Source organism: Cervus elaphus, chromosome 30 (assembly GCF_910594005.1).
Source record: "Cervus elaphus chromosome 30, mCerEla1.1, whole genome shotgun sequence".
Lineage (NCBI taxonomy): Eukaryota > Metazoa > Chordata > Mammalia > Artiodactyla > Cervidae > Cervus > Cervus elaphus.
Window position 1 is genome coordinate 30,301,153 of NC_057844.1, and position 21,102 is coordinate 30,322,254.

Consider the following 21,102-nt stretch of genomic DNA (forward strand, 5'->3'; position numbering starts at 1 on the left):
AAAAATCCAGAAAAGAAAATCCCATACTAGTCTCTATTAGGACAGTCCAGTTTAATAGGGTAAATTCTAAGCTCTGCTTCTAACTTGCCACTCACCAAACTCACATTTTATTCAACTAAAGCCATAACAGCAAGTTCAGACCTTTCATTCTATCAAAACCTTGTCAATCGTACATATATGTCACCTTCCTCCTGGGCCATCTCTGTTGTCTCTTAAGAGTAATTATTCATGCCTTACACTGTTGGTTCTCTCAAGTTTATTCAAGCCATGAGTATCAAGTGTGAACATTCATTTAAAATCTGTTGGAACAGCATTTATCCTTCCAAATGAATGTTCTCTTCTTCAAAGTAATCATTTATTATAATGACACTGCTATTGCTTAAAGCATCTTTGAAATGTGTTAGAAGCTCTGTTCAGAAACTGATGCACATTCTTTTGAATTTCTTAAATACAGGTATAACTTTGCTCTTTGAAGATAGACTGAGTACTTGAAACAGAAGACGTTTGAGCTGATAATTAAGGTAGGCAATCGAGTTAGGCAGTGTTATCCTTTGGCCAAAATTCAAACTCTAACCATGAGGTAATAAGAGAAAAAACCCCCTCCTTCTGTAGATAATGTCTGGATTTGCATTCTTTTGGAACAAATTAATAGCTTTCAAGGTGACTCTTTCACTGAGAGCTTCTGTAATCTGTCACTTGGATAAACGAATCATTACGTATTTATCTTAAAACTAAATTTTACACTTACATGTCATTAATTTTATCACCAAAACTGGATCATAAGCATTTTAGATGCTTTCATTTTTGAATCTGTCCCTGAGCACTGATATTATTGTTCATACTAGCTGAGCACCTGTCTGTTACAAGACTGCATGCGCCTTGAAAGCAAGGGCCATGTTTCAGGCACCATTACTCAACAGCCCTCGGCTTCGCTGGTGGCTCAGACGGCAAAGAATCCACATATAGTGCAGGAGACCTGGGTTCAATTCCTAGGATGGGAAGATCCCCTTGAGGAGGGCATGGCAACCCCCTCCAGTATTCTTGCCTGGAGAACTCCATGGACAGAGGAGCCTGGCGGGCTAAGTCCATGGGGTTTCAAAGAGTCAGACATGACTGAACAACTAACCACACACACACATTTCCTTAGAGGCAGTGGACAAAACTTTGCTAAGTGCATATCGAATGAGTGGATGCACTTGGTTCCGAGTCAACTGATAAAAAAATTTTAATGATAAAAGAAAACTTTTAGATCTTTAGTCCATTCCTGGAGTGATGACTGATGGCTTTTCAAAAAAAAATGGACTTCGTCAATTTTTGTGAATAGAGTTTCTATTCCCTTTAGGAAGCATATACTATTGGATATCCACCTAAGATTTGTGTGCTCTGGTATAAAACTTATTTGATTGTTAATACTCTTCATTTTGCACTGCATTTGAATAATAAACATTTACCATTTTCTGTCATTAAGGAAGATTCCCCTTTTCTGAAACCTCAGCATCACTTTTTTCATCCAAATACTTCATAGACTTGTTATTCAAAAAAGGCTCTTTTTAAAAAAAATTTTTGTTTATTTATTTTTGGGTGTGCCCTGCAGTATGTGTGATCCTTGTTCCCTGACCAGAGATCAAACCTGCGCCCCCTGCATTGAAAGCACATAATCTTAACCACTGGACCACTGGGGAAGTCCCCCAAAAGGCTCTTCCTGAGAAAGTAGCTATAAAACCACAATTGTTACTGTAAGTAAGTTACAAGGCCAACATACCACCTGCATAGCATGATGGAATGGTCACGCATATTGGTCACAAATTTAATCAGTTCTATGTTGAATGTTAAGGAAAAATTTAATTGCACAAATATGGCACATACCATTTCAAATACAAATGAAAGGACAATCGGTGGTGCTATCAAAACGTATCATACAGGAACATTCTTTAAAAGGATAAGAAAATTATACTCGGGACCCATAAATCTTTCTCATTAGAAGCCTATGTAGCAATTCATTCATGCAGATTTTTATATGTAGATAGGATGATTTTTTTTTTCTTTTTGAAGAACGCCACTGTAGCTATGAAATGAAAAATGTATTGATGTGACTACAATGTATTATGGTAATGCATAGCTTTCTTCTATTTTGCTTTTAGTGTTAGGATTGCTAAAAGCTTATAAAATACCCAACTGACATTATGTGCTTTTAATAGAGAGGACACGGCCGCATACATTATCCTTCTCCTGTCACGTTTGGTATCGCATCACCTGGCCTCTTTATACACAGGCCACTTTGTTAAGAGGGAGGCCAAGGGAGTTCAGATTTCAGGCAGCGGGGGGCAGGGTTACAATCGTACCATCCTGGCCAGTCCTCCATCCAGCCTCACCTCCGATGTTTGTCCTAAGGTTTCATCCTACCAGCAGGATGAAAAACCGACTTGACTTCTGGAGAAAGAGGTCCTGGACTTTTTTGCTCAGCCCGGTTTGCAAGACAATGGCACTCCTAACTTCATACTTGCTGGGTTTAGGTTCAGACAGGGATGTCCCCAAGCAGAGGGCCAAATCTGGAAATAGGAAGCATCTTGGGGCAAAACTTGGGTAAGATGGCTCCGCCTGGGAAGCTCCCAGGATGCCAGGGTAGGAGGTGCCAGGGTATGCCAGGGTATGATGCCTGCTGCTTCCCTCTGGCTCTTTGCAGAAGCATTCAAAGGAGAGGAACCTCCCAGTCGTGGGGCCAAAGCCTCCCATCCTGAAGTCAGCTGCATCAGGCTGCCAAAGCATCATCCTTGGAAATGCAAGGAAGGGGGCCCTGTCAGAGGAGAGGGTCTGGAGGTACCTGCCTCCCCCCTCTCTCACGTCCCCTTAGCCCTCGATGCTGGCACAGGCCTGGGGTGTAGGAGGAACTGTGGAACATCCAACCCAATCAGATAAATGGGTTTGGTGTCTCCTCAGATTCCAGAACACATGGAAATGGCAATTCCACCACAAGAGGCTCCATCAGAGATGATCTGGGTGACAGATTGCAGTTAAAAACTTCATCTATTGAACCTGAAAAAAAAGTTAAAAGGGCCTGCATTATTACCATCTCTGGAAAACCAAAGCCAAAACCCAACAGTACTTAAAACCCACACAACATCCAACGTAACCATTTCAATGTGAACAGAGAATCCTGGCTTCCCCAGAAAATCTCAAAAGACAGAAATATGCTACTTGCTGTTCACCAAGATGACGCAATGGTCACTTGCCTCTCCATGGAATGGGCATGCAGGTACCGTTCCTCACTTAATGACAGAAGGCCCACAGGTGGGGACCAGACGCCAAGGACAAAGGTCAGTTTCTGAGAAGGAGACTCTAACTGATCACCAGGGCAGAATCAGTGGAGATGCCTGCCTGGCCATTGATGTGTTGTGGCTAGACCACCTGAGGTGCATAATTATGGCTCAGATGAGCCTTGAGGAATCTTCCTTCCCCTGCTCTGGAGTGGAAGGGGGCCCCAGGGCTGGCTCAGAGTAAACTTGCAAGGAAACACTGCCCAACTTCACACATCCCTCGGTATCCCCGGGATAACCAGTGGACGCCCAGGCAGCCTGCAGGACAGAGAGTGAGCGATGGTGAAACAGAGAAAGCCTGCCCAGGCTGCCCTGGCCAGTGGGTGAGGCTGGAGGGTGTCCAAGGAAGGACCGGACATCTGGTTTGGGCACAGCCAGGCAAAGTAATCTTCCCCCAAAAGGGTAAGCATATAAACCTCCCCCTCTTCCCACCACCACACATGGCTGCGATGGAACAGAACATAAAGGCATCTTTGTAAGGAACACCCAGACAGACAACATAAAGCAACATGGAGGGGGAGGGGGGAGGAGGAGGGAAGGCAGGAGGGAGGGAGAGACACACAGAGGGAAGCTGCTTCCAGGCTAAGAAATAATCGGGAGTAAGCTTTCCTGGTGGCTCAAATGGTACACAATCCACCTGCAAAGCAAGAGAACTGGGTTTGATCCCTGGGTCGAAAGATCCTGGAGAAGGGAATGGCAACCCACTCCAGTATTCTTGCCTGGAGAATTCCACAGACAAAGGAGCCTGGCAGGCTACAGTCTTTGGGGTTGCAAAGAGTCAGACATAACTAAACAATTAATAGACACTATAAGCATTTTTGCTATAAACACTGGAAGAAAGCAACTGTTATTAAAAACAATTAGTGAAGCATCTGTATTTAAAAAAAATTTTTTTTAAAGTGCAGGTTCATAGAGACTGGTGGATTTTTTGGCTTCTTTGAGTGTTTTTCTTTGTTTGCAATTAGCTGCAAGAGTCCTGGTTCAAGGAAGTTGCCTTTCAGCACAGACTAGCCTGGGACAGAGGGCAGGCTCAGCAGAAGACAAATCCAGACAAGACTTGACTGGTGTCACTGTCTGAGCCACACCACCTGAAAAGTCTTCCCAAATCCTGGGGAGGAGCTACTGCATAGAAACTCCAGAATGCACCAGATATGACCTGCAGTTTGTTAAGTGAAGAATTCTCAAGAGTTATTCTTTAGTGGTCTTAGAAACCCTGGAGAACCTTCCAAATATACTTTTTATAATTTTATTGATTTTATTTATTTTCTGACTGTGCTGTCTTTGTCGCTGCGTGGGCCTTTCTCTAGTTGTGGCGAGTGCAGCCTACTCTCTAGTTATGATGGGAGGGCTTCTGATTGTAGTGGTTTCTCTTGTTGCAGAGCACAGGTTTAATAACTGTGGCGCAAGGGCTTAGTTGTTCTGAGGCATGTGGGATCCTCCCAGGCCAGGAATGGAGCCTGTGCCTCCTGCATTGGCAGGCAGATTCTTTACCACTCAGCCACCAGGGAAGCCCTCAAACATTTTTAAAGATGGATATCTTGACCACATGTCTTCCTCCCCTAACCAACACATTTCCCTAACATTCTGCTGCCCTGAATATGCACATCAGGAAAGCATCATTCTTCTTTGTTAAATTATTGTTAAAAGTACTTCAATGAGCATTAACATGTATCTATGTTAATAACATATTTTAAAATTATTTTCTGAGTGTGCCGCACAGTGAAACCACTGAGAGAAAACCTTGAGGAGCCTAAAAGGAAAAGTCACTATATTCTTTTTTAAAAATTTTACTGGAGTGCAGTTGATTTACAGTGTTGTGTTAGTTTACTATATTTCCTTTTGGTAGTAAATGTTTTTCACGTCTTACTTTCTGAAAAATGTGATATTATATTTCCCCTTTATCAAGAGGCCTTTCCTTTTCCATTAATTGATTCTTTTCTTCTGTGATATTATTCTACCCTGTAACTATTGTTCTGGGGGTACTTGAGAACTTTTTTTAAAGGTCATATTTATTTTTTCATTTTTAAAAATTTTCTGGCCCCTCCACGCGGCATGTGGGATCTTAGTCCCCTGATCAGGGACTGAACCTCACTCCCTGCAGTGGAAGTGCAGAATCTTAACCACTGGACCACCAGGGAAGCCCCTACTTGAGAGTTTTTAACATACCTCTAGAAGTTACACTGAATTTTCGATCAGAAAAACTGCTCCTTCGGATTAAAGGTTCACTCATTTTTTCCAGAAATAATTTAATGGTCTCCTTCTTTTCTGGGCTTGTACTTGACAAATTTAGAACTTTTCCATTCACTTTTACAGTGGAATTGCTGAGCCCAAACCAATAGAAGAAATCGAACAATGCATCGGCTTTGAATTCATACGCAAAGCTCAAATCTTCTCCGTTAACAACCTTGTTTCCTGGAGGGAAAAAATTCTTTACTGCCTCTTGAAAATCAAACTGAAAGAGAAAGAAGCATTTAATTAATTACATGGACATGACGATAACATTATATTATAGACATACATTACCACACAATTATAGAATTAACAGCTGTCCAAATGTCCAAAATATCACACCCTTTATTTCTCTGACATAATTTTAAATAGTTGCCTTCATCTGAAAACAAACAAACAAATCTTTGCCTTTGCATCAAGTTCCATCAAGTTCAAGGTAAAGACCTTTTTCTCAGAAGTTGCTAGAAACCAAGTTCACTTTATTGGTTCACAGTGATTGGTAGTGATAATGCAGCAATAGAAAATGTCAGCCTGGATTCAGTTAAGTGAGAGTTAAGCTCTAGGGACTCCATCCTGGCCTGAAATGCCCAGATCCTCTTCCGTGTGTTGGCAGCCCTGGACTAACACAGGCCAACTCACCTGCAGCCGGTAGCTTTCTCCAATCACTGAGGAAATGACCATGTCCATCCCCTGCTCTATTTGTCTTCTTATCTTGGGATGCCTTGTGTTCACAAGAAATGCGTATGTCCTTTCTAGAAATGAGGAAGCACAAGTCAAAAACAAGGGTGCTCTTGTGACCTAGACCTACTTCGTAGAGAATTGCTGGCTTTCTGGTACCAGCAAGCCAAACGACATCAAGGGCTCAGATGCGCTAACAAGCATTCCTTGTTACACTGTGATCTGTTCCCAGCCCTCCTGCCGAGAAGGGCATCTTGACTTTGAATTATGAAGTGAGCAGGGGATCTGAATGACTCTGAACAAAATGAGCAGAGAATCGGCTCGATGAATCTGAATGAGGATGGGAGTGTTTGAGGAAGTCTCTTTGGAATTTGCAGGCCCATTCTTACTCTCTTGGACTCATTTTTAAGAACATTTTAGAAGTAAGTTTAAGAAATTCTAACGCTATCATAGAACTTATGCTCGTGACTCTCTACATATCACTTTGAGCAGGAGGAAGATGGGCAAATGGAGATATTTTCATACTGGAATTTGAGTTAATTTAGTTGCTATCAGTTTGATTTCCTGGAAGAAACAATAAAGAAATATCTTTGAAATTTGAAGGCCACAGCATGAAACATGAAAGCATCTACAAGCATTTTTTTTCCTTTAAAATTAATTTTTATTGAAGAATAATTGCTTAATAGTGTTATGTTAATTTCCATTGTACAGCAAAGTCAGTCAACTATGCGTATATACCTCTCCCCTCTTTTTTGGATTTCCTTCCCATTTAGGCCACCACAGAGCACTGAGTAGAATTCCCTGAGCTATGCAGTAGGTTCTCATTGGTTATCTATTTTACACATAATATCAATAGTGTATATATGTCCATCCCAATCTCCCAATTCACGGCACCCTCCCTTTCCCCACTTGGTGTCCAGACCAAGCTTTGCAAATACCATTTATTTTCTTTATCCCAGTTGTCTCATCTGTGAGAGAGAGAGAGAGAAAACTAGGATTCTCATCTGTAAGAATCCACCTGCAATGTGGAAGACCTGGGCTCAGTCCCTGGGTTGGGAAGATCCCCTGGAGAAGGGAAAGGCTGCCCACTCCAGCATTCTATCCTGGAGAATTCCATAGACTGTATAGTCCATGGAGTCGCAGAGTTGGACATGACTGAGCAAATTTCACTATCACTATCTCATCTGTAAAATGGGGATGGTATAAGTACCACGTAGGCAGGATGACCAGGCATCCTAGTTATGCCTGAGTTAGTTCTAGTTTATACCTCTGTCCCAGCATAATTATTACAGTTCCTGTTTTCAGGCCAAAAACGTTCTCCTTTGGATGACATGCCCCACAGGGTTGTTGCCCAATTATTGACATTAGCTCATTCCTCACAGGAGTGTTTGATACGGGGTAGACAGTATGATATATCATCATCATCATCACTCTAGTCATTTTTGCAACCCCTGCAGGCTCAGAGATCACTTCCTGCCAAGACAGGAAGTATGAAAGAAAACTCAGAGGCAGATGACTTCTGCCGCAGGGTCATTTACAGGTTTGCTCTGCAGGCCTCTGCTGATGGCCTAACCCATGAAGCTTCCAGCCTAGCACAAGCTGACACCCTCTCTGCTTTCTCCACGTCCAATTTCTGCCTCATCAACAGGCCACAGGCCACAGCCCAGAAAGGCAGAACCAAACCCAAACTTTATACACCTACCTTTCGAGGAGTCCTTTTTCGTCTGTACATGAACAAAGAAGAGCATTGGTTTGCTCAATATAGTTTCCCTGTAGTCTTTATAATCGCAGTAGTTTGTCAGTTCCACATATCTGTGAAAAAAGCAGAGAGGATTACAAATGCTGTGTAGCCTCCCACTGAAGTCAGGACAGGCATGTACTGGACACACGCCTGCTACATCCACATACTCTCCAAGGGAAGTCCTCTAAAGTGTATTCGTCGGGAGGCAGCCAGATCTTGTATCAAATAAGTAATTCCCCCTCCCCTGGTTGACTGACAGATCAACATGCCACCCAAAGGTGGCCTGGGCCTGGGGGTGCCTGGCACCAGCACTCAGCTCTCAGGGGCAGCCTTTACCAGATGATGACCACTACCATCTGTTTGGGCTGTAAGATAGCAGTGTGTGCGTGTGTGTGTGTGTGTGCGTGCACACACTCAGTTGTGTCTGACTCTCTGTGACCCCATGGACTGTAGCCCACCAGGCTCCTCTGTCCATGGGATTTTCCAGGCAAAAATACTGGAGTGGGTTGCCATGCCCTTCTCCAGGGTATCTTCCTGATCCAAGGATCAAACCCTCATCTCTTGCATTGGCAGTTGGATTCTTTACCACTAGCTATCCGGGAAGCCCCCAAGATAGCGCTACCAGAGCACTATGTATCCCTGGATTGAGAATGAATTATACTTAGTAAGTAGACTTCTCAAGGTCTTCTCCAGTGTAGTCATCCTGACAGATGGATCTGAAATTTTCCTTCTCTTCCTCTCTTCCCTTTTCTAATCCTGAGATAAACCCAGTCCCCTCCAGAGATGCAATATTCACATGAACTACTTCACATCTCCCCCAGTTGTGAGCTTGTACAGTTTTAAAAAACTAATGTAAGATTTCTGCCCAGGGCCCTATTCAACTTAGCCTCCTTGGCCTTAGTTCATTATTCCAGCCCAGGAAGATCTTTTTGCTTTTTGACTGTGCCTTCCAGCATGTCAGTTTCCTCTCCCTACTCTACACATTTTCCAAGCCGCCTTTCTGTGTCTCTACCTACATTGTTGATTTAAAAGAAGACAGATGCAAATTGGCTTCTTTCAAGAAGATGGCTAATTTTCTAACCAAACCCAAGTTCAGAAGCAGCTTGGACACAGGTGGGCTGAGAGGTACCCAGGAGGCTGGAGGATCCGTCTGCCCCGGGCCCTCTTCAAGACAGAGCGGCCTCCCCACTGATGGGCATCACTGTGAGGTCTGCATGGGGTGAATGGGGGGCTTTTGTCATAGCGCTCTGTGTTGGCTTCTAGTCTCAGGCAGAGACCACTCTTGCATTTCTGGCTTGTGGTCCTTCTAGAACCTGACTTGAAAAATCACAGCCTTGGGGACCGCCTGCAGCTGGGGGGCTCTAGCCACACAATCCACAGCCTCCTTCATCAACCCGCTTAGAGGGGCCGGAGCTGGAGACCTAGACAGAAGGCTGGGTCAAGAGCAGTGGGAGAATTTCTCTACCCCCGAGTCAGGAAAACACAGCTTCCGCTCATCTGCCTCCAGCTCCGTCTCTTAGAAATCTGTGTCATCATGTTTTTTTTCTGGGATTGTCAGATCTGATATTGAGAGCTTTTAAAACCTGACCCCCAGTGGAGCACCTGAAACGCTTCCTGCCTTCTATTTCACCAGGCTTTTAATGCGGCCTCCACCTCCCAACCCTGGGCATGGGGGGAGGGGGGGTGGTGATTACGGGGCTGCTCCCGCAATGGGTGAGGGGGACACAGGCTGGTGCATCCAGGCAACGAGAGGGGGGGCCGGTGTCCCTGTTCAGGGGTGTGGGTGCGAGGGGGCAGGAGTTGGGGAGAGGAGGGTTGGGGTGGAGAAGGGGGGAGCCACGGAATGGACTGGGTGAGATAACACAGATGCAGACTGGGATCTGCATGGCTCTTCCTCCGCGCCTCCCCCACCTCGACCCTTCCTCGGCAGAACAGGGTGGAGTGAGCATGGGCTGAGCGGGCCCCTGAAGGGCAGTGTCACCGTTCTTTGTCCCAGCTGACCAACTGCCAAAAGATCCTGGAGAAAGGAAGCAAAGGAGAAGGAAGGAGGAAGGGAATGGCCCTTTGCTGGGCTCCTTCACTCTCATTCACTCATCCACTAAGCCTGGGTGCTGACCTGTGCCTCATGCAGCTGAGGCGCTCAGGGCCCAGGAAGTGGGGGTGGGGTCTCAGGCAGCAGTACAGGGGTCCCCCCATGCTCCCCACCCCCTCTGCCATCCATCTATTCGGCTGCCAAGGACCGAACACAGGCAGGTGGGAGTGACCAGGGAAGCAGATGAGGAGAGGCCAGCTGGTGAGGTCTGTGATTTCAGGGGGTGTGAGACAGGGCAGAAGGAGAAAGAGGAGGAAGAGCTTATAGCAGAAGAAGCAAAGACCCAAGTCTGATTGGTGTAAATGTCAGAGAGACACATGCATGATGCTGGGCCGGGAGTACCACCTGTGATCCATCCAAAGCAATTTTCACACTCTCCCCACCTTGATTACCGTGGAGTGAATTCATGGTCACTTAAACACTTAATATTTCCCTCAAGGTGATTCCTCTGCTCTCAACAGCCACGGTCTTACAGTCACTCTCTAGGGCGTGTGTGCATGTGTGTAATACATTCAGAAAGCCTGCAGTTTGGACTACCCAAATGACTTGCCTCTGCCTACAAAATCGATTGATGTCTCATTGGAGGTATCGTTGGCAGAGAAAAGATAAAAATCTCAACTTGGAAACAATCACTGGCTGGGAAAATAATTGGTTTCCCCCAGAATTCCGCAGAAGAGGCTTTTTCTGAATGCTACTAGCCCTGATCAAAGACGAGGGACTTGGAGGAGGGAGGGGAGGGTGGGGTCTTCTGGAGAGTCACATGTTGAGTTAAATGCATAACCTAAACATGAGTCACTTCTTCTGGAGCCTGAATTTAATAAGATATCCTGAATAATAGGATGACGCTCGACATCATTTAATCTTCCTTTGATGATTTAGAGGCACTTTTAGGATCTTACCCGGGTTGTCAACAGCATCACAGAGCAGTGCCAGTTATCACTGTACCACAGATGTGAGAAAATGCTGCTCATGCGAGAGCTCTGATAACAGAATTTACAGACAAGATTGTGGCAAGATCCCTGCTTAACGCTCTGTTGAAACCAGGTCGCAAAGAAGAAATATCCCCTTACATTCATCCATTCCCAACCTCCCAGATATGGTCCAATTGTTAAACACTTCAGAATCACAGTGGAATAAATAAATGGGAACATCCCTTTTGAATTCAGACAGATGCACAGACACTGCCCTTCAGGGGCCCGCTGGGACAAAATTTGGATATGCAAGTCACTAAGATACAAAAAAGACTGAGGACCTAATTGTTAAACCTCACAGGTCTTCAAGTACCTGACATTCAACTGCCAGTTTTAAGATGAGCCTGACTAGACTACCTTAGTCTGATGAGACTAGCTATCTCATCTTTCATTATGCATATTTCTGAACTGCTAATGCAGATATTGCTCCTGTGTCCTGGATATTTATTATATTTGAAGTTATCCCTAGGGAAGAGAAGCAAACAGTTGAAGAGAGCTTTATTTTTTTTTTTTTTTTGAGAGCTGCTTTAAACTCTGATTTCTTCAGTGCTTTTATTCTGGCCCCAGAATGCTCCTAGGTCGGAACTTTCTACACCTGGCTTTCATCAAGGGATTGAAAGGCAGAACACTGTGATGCGAAAGCATGGTGGTTTAGTCACTAAGTCGTGTCCGACTCTTGGCGATCCTGTGGGCTGCAGCCCGCCAGGCTCCTCTGTCCATGGGTTCTCTAGGCAATACTCCTCGAGTGGGTTGCCATTTCCTTCTCCAGGGGATCCTCCCAACCCAGGGGTTGAACCCAGGTTTCCTGCATTGCAGGCAAATTCTTTACCAACTGAGCTATGAGGGAAGCCCCAGTGGAAAGCATAGTGATTCAAAATAAGAAGATTTAATTTGCATCCTGATTGACTGGCTGTGTGAACTCAGTCCCAGAGGCACAGTTCATCTTGACCTTAAGTGAGTTACTTAACCCCTCTGATCCAGTCCCCTCATCAATAAAAGGGATATAACAGAATCACCTTCCATTTGATGATGTAATGTGCCCATAACATAGACATACAGATGTGGGCTCATAGTAGATGCTCAACAAACATTATTAGTGTCTTCAATTCTGGCCAACTCTGCTGGCCCGTGGGTGAAATTCTGTAAGCTTCTGACACACAGCCAGGGCTGTGTTCATTCATGTTACCAGGAAAAGAGGACTATATAAGTATCTGAAAAATAAATGAGTAAGAATTTCTCCTCCCTCAATCCAATTTCTTTCCTCATCTTTTTAGTTTGGAATGTTAAAGGGAACAATTTAATGAAGGCAGTATCTGAAAGAACCAAGAAAGAATATTGAATTTTTGCTTCTAGCAAATTAGGAGTAGCTGAAAGATTCCCCACCCCAAAGATACCTATTCTTCTCCAGTTTCCTTCAGATTTTACATCATCTTGGAATGATTCAAAAGTCACTCCAAATTTTCCTGGCCCCTGACAATTTAAACTGGCTTCCCTCATGGCTCAGCAGTAAAGAATCCGCCTGTTAATGTAGGAGACTTGGGTTGGGAAGATCCACTGGAAAAGAAAACGGCAAACCACTCCAGTGTTCTTGCCTGGTGAATCCCATGGACAGAGGAGCCTGGTGAGCTACAGTCCATGGGGTCACAAGGATTTGGACACAACTTAGCAACTAAATAACTGACAATTTAATACTCAAAGACAAATAGAAATTGAAACACATGGCTCACATCTGTGAGTGTGTTCATTTCTAAAATATGTAGGGAGGAATAGAGAAAAAGAGGAATATATTGGATAGTCCTTGTGTAAAAGGCCCAGAAATTGCTAATAGCTTCCACAGTTCTTTGCTAAGAATTTACTAAGCAAAAGCTTACAAGGACATTCTTTCCAGTATCAACTTGTTAGTTTTATGCAAAACCTCCCCTACACACTCAAAACAGTTCCTTTGGTTCATCATCTCACCTTCTTCTTCTGTCCGACTCTTGTGAAATAAACACAAATTTCAGATTCATCATTCTAATGTCTGTGGCTCTAATCATTGATATGCATGTTCAGTCATTCATTTCTGCAATAAACATTGACTAAGCAAATATAAGGACAAACCTAGACAGTGTGTTAAAAAGCAAAGACATCACTTTGACAACAAAGGTCCCTATAGTCAAGGCTATGGTCTTCCCAGTAGTCATGTACAGATGTGAGAACTGGACAGTAAAGAAGGCAGAGTGCCAAAGAATTGATGCTTCCGAACTGTGGTGTTGGAGAAGACTCTTCAGAGTCCCTTGGATAGCAAGGAGATTAAACCAGTCAGTCTTAAAGGAAATCAACCCTGAACACTCTTTGGAAGGACTGATCCTGAGGCTGAAGCTCCAATACTTTGGCCACCTGATGCAAAGAGCTAACTCACTGGAAAAGATCCTGATGCTGGGGAAGATTGACAGCAGAAGGAGAAGAGGGCAACAGAGGATGAGATGGTTGGATGGCATCACCAATTCAATGAACATGAGTTTGAGCAAACTCCAGGAGACGGTGAGGGACAGTGAAGCCTGGTGTACTGCAGTCCACGGGAGTCGGACACAACTTGGTTACTGAACAACAAAGCACCTACTATGTGCTTGGCACTGGGGACCTAACGAAGAAAATAGTCTTGCTTTCTAGAAGCATACAGAAGCCCTTAGAAGAGGGCTAAGAAAACATACCATTTCAATATGAAAGGATTCACAACTAAGACCTCATTGCTTATAGTCTGATTATTGGACTTACAGCACTGACATCACAGGGGAGCTTGTAAAACTGAAAAATTCTGGGTCCCTCTTCAGTTGTATCTGATCTGAAATCTGTGTTTTAACAAGCTCCTCAGGAGACTTGTAAGCTTATTAAAAGTTTGAGGAGCGCTGGCCTAGGACACAATCCCTGTTACTCAGAGGCTTACAAACTAGTTAATCATTCAAACACACACAGACCAGAGGAATGCACAGTGCTCGGCTTCCTTGTGTCCACAGGGCTATGTCCTGGCAATGTAAATAGGAAGAAGCAAAGCCAAGAGGCCTGGAGTTAGAACCATTTACTGAGCTGAGTCAGGTGTAGCAGAAGGGTTGTTCTGTCAGGCCAAATAGACTGCCAATGGGTGGGCAGAAGGAGGAGACGGGGGCCCGGGTGGGGGCAGGGAATCATGGCTTAGCTAAGCCTTGGGGACTGTGGGTAGCTGAATCCAGGCCTGCAGGTGTGTGTTTGCAAGGACTGGAGTGTGGCTGGAAGGACAAAGCCAAGCTCCCGAGGAAGAAAGCATCAATGGCTCGTGGGTTTTTTTTTTTAATTGCACCTGGTCTTAAAAAGTATTGCAGCATGCATACTCTTAGTTGAGGCACATGGGATCTAATTCCCTAACCAGGGATTGAACCCAGGCCCCCTGCATTGGGAGCTCAGAGTCTTAGTTACTGGACCACCAGGGAAGTTCTGTGGCTCATGGCTTTTGAATCACCCCATCTGGGTTTGATTTCCGCCTCTGTGACTTCAGCAAGTATTTTAACCTTGTTGAGGTGCATATTCTCACCTATAAAATCTGGCTGACAAGAGGTGCCCCATGAGGAGGCTGAAAGGTTAAACAGCATGTGAAGCATTTGGTGTTGGGGCTGCTTGATGAGAACATAAGCTGACATTGGTCCTGTGATGAAGATGTGCCACTGACTATCTTGAGGACTTAACAGATTTTAATTCTGAACAACTTATAAAGTTGTTGGCATTATTATTCCCAGTTTACAGCTGAGGAGACTGAGTCACAGAGATGAAGTAGCTTTCCCCAGTCACTCAGCTAGTAAGCAGTGGGACTAGGGTACAAACCAAGGCGGCCTGGTCTCAGCGCTCATGTTTGTCCACACTTTGTTGTTGTTCAGCCGTTCAGTTGTGTCTGACTCTTTGTGACACCATGGGCTGCAGCACGCCAGGCTTCCCTGTCCTTCACTGTCTCCTAGAGTTTGTTCAAACTCACATCCACTGAGTCAGTGATGCCATCCAACCATCTCGTCCTCTATCAACCCCTTCTCCTCCTGCCTTCAATCCTTCCCAGCATCAGGGTCTTTTCCAGTGAGTGAGCTCTTTGTATCAGGTGTCCACACTTACACTGAACTGAATTCCATAAAAGTCATAGTTCAGCACAGGAGAGGTTATTACTTCATCAATACCACTATGCATTCTGTTTAAGGGGCTGCTATCCTGGGCAGGTCATTAAATCCAAGGCTCAGACCTAGGGCCAGAGCAGAGGATTGGTTGTGTAAGAAGTCCACTGAGCACAACAGTAAGGGTGGCCAGGCTCCATGTGGAGATGCTTCTGAGAAGTGGGACCGGGTCGCAGACAGGGCCCAGGCACCTCCCACCCACCGCGGACGGAGCTGACGCTCTCCCAGTGACAATCTAAGTATGATCCAACCCTGACGCATCCTCCCCTGAGTCTTTACCCCCATGCGTCTCCTCCCCGCCTCCCATGCACTTCCTGCCCCAGGAGGCTCACCTCAAGGGGCTGAGACCATCACCCAGCTAAGAGATGCTCAGATCTGAGCAGAAGCAGGTCACAGTGCTACTTCCAGTGACTTCCTTCAAACCACTGGACTTACTTTCTCTCTTAGGCTGATTATATATGTACTGGCTGATGTAATCCCAGTCATTTATTTGAGGTTCAGGAAATCTATGAGCGTGCCGCTGTGTCCTAGAGGAAGCCAGAATTATTCCAGGTTGGAAGCAGCTAGCTGACAGCCTGGGCTGTAGTTAGACAACTCTGCAGAGAGGCCCTGACCCTGCAGTTCACCGGCATCTCACCCGGGGAAATTGCTTAATCTCTCTGAGTCCTAATTTTCTCATCTGTAAAAATGGGAAACAAACAATGGCACCAACTTTGCCAGCTTCTGTGAGACAATAGCTGTGAAATACTTTGCATCAATGCTGAGACTCAGGTAAACATTAAAGAAAAATGTATTTGCTTTTTTTCCAAGCAGCCTCTTACATGCTAGAGGACCGCTGAAAACAAGGGGTTAGAGCTCCTCTTTGTCAAATGTTGGCCATTACATCCCACTAACAGGCTGCGTTACAAGAAAAAAGGGAAAGGTGTGTGTATGTGTGTGTGATAGTTAATGGTAATTTACACCTGGTACCCTGAGCAAATTTCATTTGTAACATGGGCGGGAATTCTGAGCTTGAATCTGGGATCTTTCGAAGTGTGCCAGAACTTACTGGGAAAGAGTAAATCATGCAAATTCCTCGTCAGTTAAGTTGGCTAGAAATCACCGAAGGAAGGAAGGAAGAAAGGAAGAAGTGAAGGATAGCTCAAGAGCAACTATTTTGAGACAGGAAGCTGCATCTATCTTCAAACCAAAGACAACTGGTAAATCTGTGCCAGTTTGAGAAGCAGCAACTTCAGATACCTGAATTTTGACTGTGCCTCTCACTCCTGATCCGTGAGGGGTAAACCTCTCACTGCCATCCACAACTGTCTTCCCCTTCTTTCTAGAAGGCTCCCTCTGTTCAGACCAGGTTCCCTTCCAGTCCTGAAAGAGGACTGCACACCCACCTGCCACAGTCTGTCCCCCAGGAGGAAGGCAGGTTGTTCCACCTCTCGAATTATTCTCAGGTGCACCTTGCCATTCCCAGGTACAAAAGCCCTCACACTATTGCTTAGCCCATAAGAACCTTGTATTTGCTGATTCTTCTTTGCACCCTGGTCTCTGTCACCTTGTTATTGTTTATTCTGGACTCCAAACTGCTGGGGGAACCACTGCTGTTTAATTTTCCCTTATGGAGGAGGTGTTCAAAGCAAGAGTTTAACAACCAGACTTCAAAACCAGTTCAAGTTTTGCAGCGCTGTTGGCTGAGATCAGGGGAGCCAGCACTACCTAAGACCTAACCTGCAGCTTCAATTAACTCTGGACATTTTTATTTTTCATACTCTGTTCTCAAATACAATGCTTATCTTCTTTTTAAAATCTCTGCAAATCTGATTTCTAGCTCAGTTCCTACCACCATCCCCTGCTTATGGCTTGGAATTTTCAATTCACTCAGAAAGGGAGAGATTTTTGCTGGGGAATCCTGTATCAGGCGCTCAGTGAAAGCCCTCACTATCTTTTGAGTGGAAAAGCAAGGTGTTCCCCAGCATCTTTGAAGAAGGCATTTTAAATATCTCCTTTGGTTTGCTTGCCCCTCTTGACTTTATTCCACCCATAGGGTGCCCAGGGCTGCTGTCTCTCCCTGGAGCAAAGGCTTTCTAGCTTAATAGCTGTCTGCTCCCTCATCTCAGAATCAACCTGTCCCGCTTCCTGATACCCAGCTCCACAGCACAAACGCAAGCTCCCCACCCCGCAGGTGACCTCTGGAGGCACCGGGTGACCTCTGGAAGCAAGAGACCCCAGCAGAACCCAGGGTGAAGCTCCCTCCTCCTTTGCCCTCCCAAAGCCCGCCTCAGATGGGCTTCAATCCTGCTGCCTTCAAGTCCCCTAGGAAGGGCTTCAGGTATTTTTCCACCGCACTTAAACATTCCGTGACCCTCCATCAAGTTGTTTTGGCCCCAGCTCTGCTCCTGGAAGCCACACTCACTGTACTCATCCTCCCAGAACGGAACTGCCCACTCCACAGCCAACTGCCCACTCGACAGCCCACAGGGCCCCAGGGTTGGACTTCAAGGGCTTTGGTTCTTTCTCAGACACGATTTATTAATTTTTTTTTTTTGAAAAGGCAGTGAGGCTAAAGATGGGGAACTGTAAACTTCTGCTTGCTCTCACCGGGTCTCCTCTCTAGCTGATAGCACAGAAAAGAACCTCTCCCCGCCCCTCCTCCCCCCAGGCTAAAGCCAGGGTGTGAGTCTCCGCTTAGCAAGGGTGTGCCCCTAGTTTGAACTCATTTGACCCGGTTAAGGAGCCAGAAAATAAGAATCATCAGCCAGTTCCGCGCTCCCCTCCCTGCCCACCCCCCACCACCCTCACGGGCGGCTTGGACAGCTGTGAAATGTCGGTGCAAAGGGCAGAAAAAGCCAGGGCAGGGGGAGCTCCGCACCTCTGGGTGATGTTAGCAATAAGAAAAATCTAGAAGTGTGATGGGAGGTGGGGGTTCCAGGCTGGATCTCTGGAAGTGAGGCATGGGGATGGGGGTGGGCAGCGTGGAGGCCTCGGCGGGAACCAGGCGGCGGGCCGGGGTGCGCGGCGAGGCCACCCACCTCTTCATGTAGCTGCTCAGGCTGTAGAGCTGCCCGTCGAGGCGCACGAACCCGTCTCCGAAGACGTTGAAGCCCCCGCGCGCGGCGGCGGGCTCCGCGGGCGCGGGCACCACGAGCTGGTCGCCGCGCAGCTGGAACGCGCCGGGCTGCAGCCGCAGCAGCTGGCCCAGGGGCAGCAGGGCCAGTTCGCAGTCGCACGTCCACAGGCTGCGCAGCTCCCCCGACGAGATGGACGTCAGGCTCGGCCTGGCCGCGGGCGCGCTCTCCAGCCCCGCCATGGCCGGGCTTCGCTGTTGATGGCCCGCGGGGAGGCGCCGGCGCCCCGACTCGGTCCGCCCGGGACCCCTGGACGCCGCTCAGGTCCCCACCGGCGAGGAGCGCAAAGCTGCGGCCACCGCGCGGAGAAAACGGCCCCGGCGCCGCGCGGCCCTTTTATCCCGCGCCGAGCCCCTCCCGGCCCTCGGGCACGACCCCAGACGCTCCGGGCGGGCGCGTTACAGCATCCCAGGAGTTGGCACGCTCCCGCCCGGCCGCGCCCGCTCGCGGCCAAGGGTTTACTCATCTCCCTGGGGTCTGCCGCTCCACGCCTGGGGCTGGGCCCGCCCCTGCCTGGACACCGTGGGGGTTGGGACACACACTGCCAGGGGACACTGGCCCGGGGACAGTGCCAGGACGGAGGGAAGCGTCCATCGAGGGTGCTGGGTCAGGCCCGAGGTGGGAGCCAGGGCGCGCAGCTCGCCCAAGGCACCACACCTCCGCGCACGGGTTGAAGCGAGGCATGTATCCCTTTCCCCGGCTCCCCACCTGGGGCCCTGGGTCGTGGGGCAGCGCCGGATCTCTGATCCCTACTCCTATGCCCCGCCCCCAAGCAGGAGTCAGATGCCAATCACCGTCTCCTATCCTTGCTTTCTGTTTTTTCCCTTCTAGGTTATTCCGTGAATCTCCCCTGCTCAGCCTTTCCTTCGCCTGGATTCCCTTCCATGTGGAACTCCCACTGGTCATCGTGTCATTTTCCCACAGTGGCTTCGTGAATCCCCTGTGGATTTCATCACTTCGTTCTGCTTGCTTCTCTGGCACGGCAGACCACGGGGGTGTGTCCAGAGCGGGGGTGAGGGTGGGGAGCCGAAGGAAACCAGGGGTCCTCTCCTCCCCTGCCTCCCCAGAGGCTGAGCCCCTCGAGTCCTGGAACACTTCCGTGTGTTCAATCTGGAGATATTTGAGAGTTAGGTGTGGCTCGTTTTGTACAAGGCATGAAAGGAGGGCTTTCCCATTCAGTTTAATTGTACAACTATTTCCAAAACATCTACTAGGGGACAGGCAAAGAGCTAAATTCTGAGAAAAGTAGGATGAATAAACATAAGCCCTGCCCTTGGCTAGCCTGTGCGTGTCTTTCAGTCGAATCCGACTCTTTGAAACCCTGTGGACTGTAGCCCACCAGGCTCCTCTGTCCATGGGATTCTCCAGGCAAGAATACTGGAGTGGGTTGCCATTTCCTTCTCCAGGGGATCTTCCGGACACAGGGATCGAACCCTCGTCTCTTATGTCTCCTGCATTGGCAGGCAGGTTCTTTACCACTAGCCTCAACTTACTGTCTAATAGAGAGGTGGACAAGCAAGCATTCCAGCGATTCTACCACACTGAATGAAAATCTCTGTTGAGGATAAACCTGAATTTATGGGAGGAGAGTCCAGTCTAGGGCTGAGATGCTGGGAAGACTTCCTCAAGTACTGTAATTTAGGACTGACTCAACCATTTCCCGAAGTTTGAGTAGAACTTAGAGAAAATCTTTAACTTGTCTTTGTGTGCCCCCACCAGGACCCTGCATAGGTTTAATCATGTGAAATGAGGTCTTTCTGTCACATCTCATTGGATCTCAGAATATAAAGAAGCTCCATTCACTCCTTCCTCCAGAGAAGAGTCCCTTTGCCCCAGCATCTGTCTTTATGGCTGTGTCTTCCTGAGCAAATCTAATTTGTCCAGCAGGCATTGATACCGAATCAGTCTTCTGCAGGAGGAGGAGGGCATCTGCCTGGGAAACAAGCCCCTGAGGGCGTTCTTTCACAGGGTGAAGCCTGGGGGTCACTGCATAGAAGGTGGGTGTGGAGGAGGCTGAGGCTGTAGGGGAGACCCAGAGCCTGGGGCTGTGTTCACAGACAGGGAGGTGGCACCAGGAGTAGACCCAGCACACCCTACTCAGGTGTTCATTCATTCTCACCCCAAACACTGCTGCGGTTACTGCTGCCCACCAGGCACCAAAAAAAAAAAAAAAAGGACTTGATGAAGGTGAGAGCTGGACTAGATGCATGGACCAAGGATGAGGGCAAGATCAAGAGAGGGGTTGATTCTACCTGGCAGGTCCCAGGAAGGGTTCTCAGAGGAGGTGACCAAAGGGCTGGACTCTGAATACAGGATCAGAGCATCGTCAATAAGAAGTTAGGAGATCGTGGGCCAACCTTATGCAAAGGAGAAATTAGGGGAAGAGTAAAAAATTGTGTGACCAAAGAAGGTGACACCTATTTAGGGTGCTGTTTTTGTTACTCAGTTGTTAAGTTGTGTCTGACTTTTTGTGACCCCATGGACTGTAGCCCACCCAGCTCCTCTGTCCATGGGGATTTCCAGGCAAGAATACTGGAGTGGGTTGCCATTTTCTCCTCCAGGATTTAGGGTGAGAAGGTGAGTTTTGTAAGAGATGAGACCAGAAAGGGAAGGTGGAGCCAGATAGCGATAGGTTGTCTGAATTGTCTAAGAATTAGGATTCTTAGGGAACTGAGGAGCCTTTGAGTGCTTTGAAGGAGGGAAGTGGCATAATTATGGCTGAGTTTAAATAGATGCTTTCGGTTATGGCCACACAGAAGAGGTTTTGAAACAGGAAGATTGGAGGCAAAGAG

The 21,102-nt window shown here is 47.1% G+C and overlaps 1 protein-coding gene across 1 annotated transcript; it reads right to left on the bottom strand.

The window, feature by feature from the left end:
* Positions 1 to 1,822: 1,822 nt before the first annotated feature.
* MEDAG (mesenteric estrogen dependent adipogenesis) lies at positions 1,823 to 19,010 on the bottom strand. Its single transcript, XM_043892263.1, has 5 exons — positions 18,215 to 19,010; positions 7,924 to 8,033; positions 6,183 to 6,295; positions 5,481 to 5,766; positions 1,823 to 3,033 (listed from the first exon to the last, which is right to left on the bottom strand). Exons 1-5 carry the CDS (start codon positions 18,490 to 18,492, stop codon positions 2,909 to 2,911), a joined length of 912 nt encoding a protein of 303 aa, XP_043748198.1. The 5' UTR covers positions 18,493 to 19,010; the 3' UTR covers positions 1,823 to 2,908.
* Positions 19,011 to 21,102: the final 2,092 nt, after the last annotated feature.